Source organism: Perkinsus marinus (genome assembly GCF_000006405.1).
Source record: "Perkinsus marinus ATCC 50983 genomic scaffold scf_1104296958712, whole genome shotgun sequence".
Taxonomy (NCBI): domain Eukaryota; phylum Perkinsozoa; order Perkinsida; family Perkinsidae; genus Perkinsus; species Perkinsus marinus.
Window position 1 is genome coordinate 1,737,631 of NW_003206658.1, and position 7,903 is coordinate 1,745,533.

Sequence of the window (7,903 nt, forward strand, 5' to 3'; positions counted from 1 at the left end):
TTGGTTGTGCGCAGTCAAACAAGCATTGTAGGAGAGTCGTCAGCGATAATGTCGATTATAGTTTGCACTTGAATAGTAGTATTGTGCATTCTTCGTGATCGGATATAGATTAGAATGCCTCGACAGTGATGCCGGGTGGGGTATGATATTAATGTTGGTTTCCGAAGCTCCTGGCTCGCATACTGCTGCTGGTAGTAGCAGTTGTGAGGTTGTTAACAGTGTGTATGCAAACTACTTGCACGCATGCACATGTGTATCATTTCAGTATGTTCCTGCGTATTGTTGGGCGAGAATTTGAAGGATACTGTGACCAGCAAGAAAAATGGTGAGTGGCATTTGAGTTGTAGTGTGAGAGCTTTTGCAATGAACTTTTGATCGATTGATCGGGTGCTACATGCGCCCTCATTATTTTGCACTCGCATAGTGAATATGTTATTTTCGAGAGAATACATCCTCATGAGACTCTTTAGTAAAAATGGCTGTGGCAAGAACTTGACGAATATTGGTACGTTTCGTATAGACCTGGGGATCTCATCGTGAACTTGCGGGTTGATTTCTTTGGATGGATGGTGGTTTGTTGGGCGGCAGAAGGTGCTCTGATGGTGGCGCGATTTGTGGAATTGTATATCGTATTTCATGTTTATTCATCACGATATATACTATATATGTGATTATAGAAAATTTTATGTGGTCAGGTACGGTACTTCATATGGCGTGGCATCCGAGGAAGTTAAAAAGGAAATATTTGATAGCTGGAGGACTATGGAAAAGGGTAAGGCAGAGATAAGATAATCATACACTCGAGTGATGCGGAATTTCAGCAATTTTTTCATTTTTTTCGGGACAACGTGAAGCTTTCTGTGGAAATCGCTGAAGAATGACTCTTGTCACATGCAAAGAGGATGAGGATGTGCTGTTCGAGTTGAGGGAGTTAATCTCGCTCGCCAGAGTGTATCAAAAACAGTCGCTAATGTGGGGTATCAATCTGATACCCGGTCAGTTGTCTGCTGAGCTTTACTTGATGAATACGAAGCTCTCGCCATTCGAGTTTGCCTAGAGATATACGCTCGGTGTACATCGGTGGGAGTGGAAAGTTATATGTGGTCATTATTGGTAGATCTATCAGCGGCTGTGGAAGATGCAACGAAAGGTGGTATGGCTCTGCCGAGGAGGAATCCATTTATCGCGGAAAGGCTTGATGTCAAACTTGAGGGTGGGTGTTGTACAGATTGTGGCGATTCCGTGCTGGGGAACTTCTGTCTGCGGTGATTTTCCGATAGAGACTTCCTGATTTTCTTACTTGCTTGAATTGTTTAAGGACTTGATCATTCTATTCGAAGCAAATTTTATTTTCATGCCTTCGTAGTACAAAAGTTTGTACCAATTCGCTGGAGCTTTTTCCAGTGTTGGAATATATGTTCGCTTTCCTCGGCGGGCTTTAAGAGTTTCCTCGCTTGTTATAGAGCTTGGGGCGGAAGTGTTCAGAAACCAACAAGAATTTTTATCAAAAATTTCTCAGAATTTCCATATCATCACCAACACACATAGTTGACCATGTGCATATTTTCCCTTTGTTTTTTCTCGCGAGAAATGTGATTCTTGTTCAGAAGAATATCCGAAAGATTTCTGGCCAGCACCGGAAGTTCTTTCTGACTGTGGTTCTAATGTGAGAGTTTTCTTCAAGCAGGATGGCCGCTTCCATATACCCAAGACTAACGTCTCACTGGTGAGTTGTCTGCTGTATGTTCATGCGTGCTGGAAAATTGGTGATGAATTTTAGACACTATTTGCGCCTTATGCGTTGGAATCCCAACGTCGTGCATTGCAAGTTGCGGCCGCTGGTTTGTGTCGGACGGAGGAGCTCAATGAGATGTCCTACGATGCAGAATGCGCCGGATTAGTGTAAGTCACTGATAATCGATCGCGTGATCGATTTGTGCAAGGTATCGATTGGCTGGCAATACTGAGGGTCTCCGGATATCCGTATCGGGATATGACGATAAGTTGGAGTTGCTGCTCAATAGAGTGTGTCAGCGCCTCAGAGACGACAAGCCTATTGACGAGGCTGTCTTTGAAAGGGTAGGAAGATGTGATTAGTCGGCTGTTTGTTACGCTAAGAATTATGTTGCATGGAATGTGTGATATGATTCGGCAGGTTAAAGATCGCCTCTTGCAAGGGTTTCGTAATACTATCAACCAACGTCCTCCTTACCAACATGCCATGGAGTTGATCAGATCACTCACTACAGTAAGTTAGGAGGATGGGACGGCTGTGGTTCGAGTATGATGCCCATCTTCATCACGTGTGGGGTTGATGTATTAGAATAGTGTGACTGATTCGTATGAGTGCCCGTTTGTGAACTGAGACAACTAGACGAATGCGTGTCGTTCTCGATGAGTCGGAGATGAGCAACTACGCATGTTGTAGGGTTGTGGAAGATGGTATGTTGTTCGCTTGGCTTCAGCGCCCTTACCATCGTCTTACTACTTCGCTCGACATCGCATCGGAGTTTACGACTGCTGATGTTAATGGTGTTATCAAGCAGCTGCTGTCGGAGGGAATTGTCATTGAAGGGCTCATCGAGGTAGGGGGGTGATTCGTGGTATTTTTCATCGGATTTAATCACGCACGATTTAGTTGAATTCGATCCGTTGACGTGATGTAAGCGGTATCATTTTCATATGGGTTTTCGTGATGGATAATATGTGTCATAATCGTCACGTGGATCTATTGTTTTGGCCTGCTGAGTAGGGAGAATTTCTTTCAGGGCAACACTCGGGCCGATGAGGCGCGTGCAATAGTGAAGGAAGCAACTGACATGTTTAGTGTAGCTGGAAACGGGAAGCAGCCGATAACACGGAGGTATGTGTGCCAATACAAATACCTTAGAAGGGGAAATGCCTAGATCCTTGAGTCAACTTCGTTGATGGGCTGTCGTTGTGTTAGAGCGATGGCGGACTTGAGCCAAGCACAAGAAGGAGTGGTGGTGGATGGTCACAAGGAGTTCGTCATCACTCGACCAGGTAGGTTTGGTTTTGGTTGCCGCTCCCAAGCAATCGGATTGTAGCACTAGATTCACCGGTTGAGGAATAGGTGGAGTAAGTTCCCAGCGACGTGCTGGACTTACTCACTATCACTCGAGGTGGATCATCATCTTAGTCACCATGTGTGTGATATGGCAGATTGTCGTTATGAAATCAATTTGACTGGAATACTCCTCGAGCAACATCTTCTGGCTACGTTTTCAGGTGCGAACAAGGATGAGAAGAATGGCGCGGTAGTGATGACTCTGCATCTTGGATGGCAGAAATCTCCCGGTGATACAAGTCCTCAGGAAGATGCCGATGATGTAAGTTGGGATGGGGAGGTAGCGCTCGCTAAGAAACAACTGGCAGTTTTCCTGATGTTGCATCCGAGGTATCTACTTGCGGGTTGTCAACTGGGGTATCCGATCCAATAGGAGGGCGATTGGCAACTGAATGATGGATGAATTGTCAATTGAATTTTAAGTGCGAGATTTGATTGTATGGGAGAGCGGTGTTAGGGACAACTTGGGCATTAGACGTTGTTCATGGTCAGATTCTCCTAAGCTGTCGAGGCAACGTCTTATCCCAAATACTGAGTCAAATGTTCTTCGACTCATTGAGAACTAAGCAACAGCTAGGGTGGGCGGGAGAGAAGTCGCCTAGTGACTCCATCAGCTGTGTGATAGCTTCGAAATCGCATTGCAATCGGTTAGCGGTTTACTCAGGGTGGCCCAAAAATGGGAAGGAAGGACCATTCTTCCGATTCTCGGGAATTTTCACCTGGGAAGAATGACATTCTTCTCTGATAGGCCACCCTGGATTCGCTGGACGATTCTGCCTTTTTTGAATCATCGTGGGTTGGTACTCCTTCACCCGATCTTTCATATTCTGCAGCATCCACTTTTATATTTCCATGCCGCAGTCGTTGGTGAGCTTCTACGGACTACAAGTGCAATAACCCGTGGTCTCTCCACTTGTCGAGATTGGGGTTGATTATTTCTTTTGCCCTGGAAATATTCGGGTATCTTGCGATGGACCTCGATATGGCAGCCGAGCATTTTCTAGAAATTTCGTTGTCCGAACCATGATGGAAATTCACGCACTCCTGGACATCTGGCATAATGCCAGTGTTGCCTTCTGAAGTCAAGGAGGGCTTCATTGAGAGATACCCTCGCTTTTTTGAATTCGGTCGGTGATTCCCACGGGGGGTCTCTGCAAGTGGTAATCCCCACCAGAGGATCATCTGGCGCTTGCAGAGTGCCAGCGAATAGTGTGATCCGCTTCATTACCGGGTCCCTCGCACGCTGATTACGGCACACAAGATCATAGGTATGACTCTGCGGGGCATATGATTACAGTTGCCGTTCGAATATCTACGGTCGGAGAGAATCGTTATAGGTTATAACAAATTGTGATGTAAGCCGTGGCTACATGGCTCAATCTACACTATCCTAAGCCGGGTTGGCACATCACGGCAGATCAGTGTCTTCCATTTGATGAAGAACTGGAGTCGAACTGAAGTCGCCAGCAATTCACTCATTTCTTGACATTCCAAGAGGATCAAGACAGTTATCGGTATGTTTGTTGCTCCTGTAAAAGGGGGCGAATCTCGGATGAATCAAATGTTGTAGTCTGCAAGGAACTTCCCGGAAGAGAGATCCCCTGCAATTCCTTGTGATTGATTGGTGACTTTACTGTGGCCTTTAGAGGCTGAACCCGTTGTTGAGTTCCAGCAACCTGCTCGGACAACCTAATCCGCAGCCACTGACTGGCAGTCAGTAGCAGCTGATCGAGTGTCTTTTTGGGCACCAGTTGCTTTCCTATTGAATATCTACGAGTTCTGCTCTCGCTGCTTCTTTTGTATATTTCATTCGCTTTGTCAGTTACATCGTCCAGTCCTCCCTGCAGATCGTTGAGCGTGCGGTGAGCATGTTGTTCTTGGTACAGTCTGAGGTTAGCGTCGTAGAAGTCCAGAAGCGCATCGAGGAGTTCGTTGCCGATATCCCAGAGAAGGTGGGCATTCTGTCAACCAGTGGGAGCGGATTTCCCGAATTTCCGGAATGCAACTCCTAGGCTACTCGTTCTAGTGAAGAGAGTGGAAACTGAGATATCATTGCGGTTAAGCACCATTTTGCCAACTCTTGAAATTGGTGTCTTTACACGATCTCGCAATGTCGACTCCTCGAGAAGATACTTGGAATCTTATCGTTTCTGCACTAGACAATCTCAGTCTGAGATTCTCAGATATCTTCCCTCACTAACGATGAGTATCGTGATTACGTCCAGGCTGTTGTTGACAATCTAAAGGAAACCCCCAAGAAGCAGGGTAAGTGTTAGAAGCAACAATTCTTCACACATTCAGGCCATCGGCGTCATTGGTATCATCCTCGTCTATTTCAGCGGACGAGTTCAACCGCCACATGGTTGAGATCTCAGCGAGACGGTTTGATTTCGAGCGTCGCCCTCGGTTGATCAAGGCCATAGAAACCGATCCCGAGATAAGGGATAAGCAGAAGATGGTGAGCCCGCCGGATCACGGTGTGTGATGATGACCCGATCATGGTTCAGGTCGACTATGCACGCACAGCATTCTCCACGGGTCCTCGAGTTTGGGCTAGAGTCACTGGCTCGGCCGAGTCGCTCCCGGATGAGCTCTCTGACGCCGAGGTTGATTCAATTCGTGATAAGCATACTTGGGTGGAAAGCAACAGTTACTTCTGATTGATATGATCGGGTTGATAGATAGCTGAATGTTTCTAGACACCATTATTATGGGAGTTGAGTTGGCAGTTTTGTCGATCATAACCGTCGAGTTTTTGAGCCTTCGGAGTAACTCATTGACCACTGTTTGTGATGCCAATCCAATCATCGCCTCGGATCGAACGGTATTATACTGGTTACGGGAGTGATAGTGATACGACAAGCGAAGGAAAATGCCTTGAGTGAGTGCTCTAGTGAAGGGTTCGTTGATATGTATGATTCTTGTAGGGCAACAGAGGGGTCGGCAGTGCAAGGAGAGGGGAGTGCGTTGGACAGTCGGACCAATGAATTCACGGCGATACCGACGACACCGGAGGAGTATCTCACGTTGGTGAGGCAACAGGTTAAGACCGGCCCCAAGGTGGTGGCGATCGCTAAGGAGGGAAGGGAAGGTGGGTTGGCGCTTCTGCACTGTACATGCCGCAACTCGGAAAAATATGCTATGGTTTTTTGGAAAAGTTGATATCGTGGGATCGTTGAGGGGAATGTCTCCGAACTGATCGACGTGCTGACACCCGGACGGAGTGTCTATGTCTAGAAGCTCATTCGTTTCAAGAGCTCACACGGATGACATTAGTCATCAGATTTGGCTGCCCCTGAAGTAGCAGTGGAGAACCTGCCGACTGACACATCTCTGGAAGTGCTCGGTGATAGGCTGAAATCGTCCGAAATTGTCCAAGGAGTTCTGGAGTAAATATATGACCTACTCTTTCGCACACATCATTTTGCTCACGTCGTTCAGTTGCTTTGAAGCACTCCGAGCCCGATTGGCAACCTTGCGAGGCGATGAGAATGGGGACCTAATGAAGATAATGAAGACTGTCCAATTCGACGATACGCTACTAGATTCAGTAAGATGTCGAGCACCTGGGAAGCCGAAACTGAACGCTCCAATTCTAGACTAATTAGCCGACAGCTTATTCACAGGGGCGTCTTGCTTTCAGGCCCCATCAACTGGAGTAATCACCTCAATGGCGCCTTCGAGTGTAGTTGAAGCGATCGAGTCTTTGGTAAGACCATCGGTCTCCTCTTTGGTGCCTCTGAAGCTTCGAAGTGGAGTCTTATTCCGCAGTGTCGGCTTGTGCTCTATGATGGTATGTTTGCTGTGTTGCTAGGTGCAGCGAAAAGTGCCCGAGGAGAAGGCGGATGCATGGTTGGATTGGGGATTCTGCTTGCTCGCTGCGCTAGATACTCCCCTGCTGGACTGCACCATGAGCTCTCTACAGGTCGGCTCGTATGAGGGTGTGTCACTGCTTATCGAGGTTGCCGTGCCAGGTGCTCAAGAGGCGGTGTGTAAACCTTGCTACTTCCGCGAAGAGTGGAGAAGAAGTGCAGTGTAAAAGCCTGATATTAATCGTTATCATACGAGGTTTCTTTGGACAATGCTAATCGATATGGATGTGTTGTGTAGATTGGTTTAGCTAGGACGATGAAACTGTGTGGCGAATCAGGAACACGGTAAAGTTATCGTGGTATGTTCACTAGACTTCTGTACGGCTGGTCAGTGGCAATAAACAGCTAGAAATGCACACGATTCAGAATCGTGACCTGAAGAATCGTCGATTCTTCAGGTCGCTTTCTCTCTAAATATCTCATGTCGTGCTCGGTTAGCGACAATACTATTGAGGAGAGTGTCCGACTCTTCTATTGCGAACCGATCTCAGTGAACACCCACTTCCTTACGTACGACTGATCTTCAAGTAGTATATTTGCATGTTATAGTGATGCCTTTGGTGATCCAAAGAACTTGGATGACTCCCATAACGCTTTCCTAGATGACACGCCTATATTACAGGGTGGTTCAAGAAAGAGTCCGCCCCTTGTAATTTCCCGACAAGTGACAGTTCGTGAATAGGAAAGGTTCTGCTCGAAAGCCCTCATAGAGCTCTCTCCAACGCTGTGTGAACGGTTCTGATATCCGTATTGTGCACTGAGGTCTCGTCAAACGCAAAATCTGCTACATAGGGAAGAGCCGTACTGGTTCTGACTCATCTAAGATGAGCATCAAGATGCCGGGGAACTCCTCCGTGGAGTGGGACTGGCAAGTCGTGGTCCTTCCTCAAACCTGTATGAAGTGCCATGTTATTGGCACTTGTGCGCAGCTGTCTCCCATTCG

The 7,903-nt window shown here is 47.0% G+C and overlaps 2 protein-coding genes across 2 annotated transcripts in view; both read left to right on the plus strand.

The window, feature by feature from the left end:
• Pmar_PMAR011982 (conserved hypothetical protein) overlaps positions 1 to 5,748 on the plus strand; it is a gene marked incomplete at both ends in the record, with an annotated part of 8,219 nt that extends 2,471 nt beyond the window's left edge. The window contains 16 exons of the mRNA XM_002774062.1: positions 696 to 772; positions 1,118 to 1,213; positions 1,608 to 1,726; positions 1,781 to 1,902; positions 1,944 to 2,079; positions 2,156 to 2,248; positions 2,466 to 2,585; positions 2,769 to 2,863; positions 2,948 to 3,024; positions 3,250 to 3,350; positions 3,581 to 3,706; positions 4,735 to 4,805; positions 4,911 to 5,040; positions 5,272 to 5,353; positions 5,428 to 5,546; positions 5,596 to 5,748. Coding sequence (XP_002774108.1) covers positions 696 to 772; positions 1,118 to 1,213; positions 1,608 to 1,726; positions 1,781 to 1,902; positions 1,944 to 2,079; positions 2,156 to 2,248; positions 2,466 to 2,585; positions 2,769 to 2,863; positions 2,948 to 3,024; positions 3,250 to 3,350; positions 3,581 to 3,706; positions 4,735 to 4,805; positions 4,911 to 5,040; positions 5,272 to 5,353; positions 5,428 to 5,546; positions 5,596 to 5,748 — 1,717 coding nt within the window. The remainder of the gene's footprint in view (positions 1 to 695; positions 773 to 1,117; positions 1,214 to 1,607; positions 1,727 to 1,780; positions 1,903 to 1,943; positions 2,080 to 2,155; positions 2,249 to 2,465; positions 2,586 to 2,768; positions 2,864 to 2,947; positions 3,025 to 3,249; positions 3,351 to 3,580; positions 3,707 to 4,734; positions 4,806 to 4,910; positions 5,041 to 5,271; positions 5,354 to 5,427; positions 5,547 to 5,595) is intronic.
• Positions 5,749 to 5,860: 112 nt separating this feature from the next.
• On the plus strand, positions 5,861 to 7,178 carry Pmar_PMAR011983 (hypothetical protein). Its single transcript, XM_002774063.1, has 7 exons — positions 5,861 to 5,969; positions 6,016 to 6,179; positions 6,372 to 6,477; positions 6,530 to 6,638; positions 6,732 to 6,797; positions 6,903 to 7,013; positions 7,063 to 7,178. Exons 1-7 carry the CDS (start codon positions 5,881 to 5,883, stop codon positions 7,174 to 7,176), a joined length of 759 nt encoding a protein of 252 aa, XP_002774109.1. The 5' UTR covers positions 5,861 to 5,880; the 3' UTR covers positions 7,177 to 7,178.
• Positions 7,179 to 7,903: the final 725 nt, after the last annotated feature.

Bases quoted from the DNA above. Each gene is read 5' to 3' on its own strand.
- Pmar_PMAR011983 (XM_002774063.1), top strand. From the start codon at position 5,881: ATGCCAATCCAATCATCGCCTCGGATCGAACGGTATTATACTGGTTAC. The intron at 6,180-6,371 runs GTGGGTTGGCGC...ATTAGTCATCAG, and splicing joins CGCTAAGGAGGGAAGGGAAG to ATTTGGCTGCCCCTGAAGTA. The intron at 6,639-6,731 runs GTAAGATGTCGA...TCTTGCTTTCAG, and splicing joins ACGATACGCTACTAGATTCA to GCCCCATCAACTGGAGTAAT.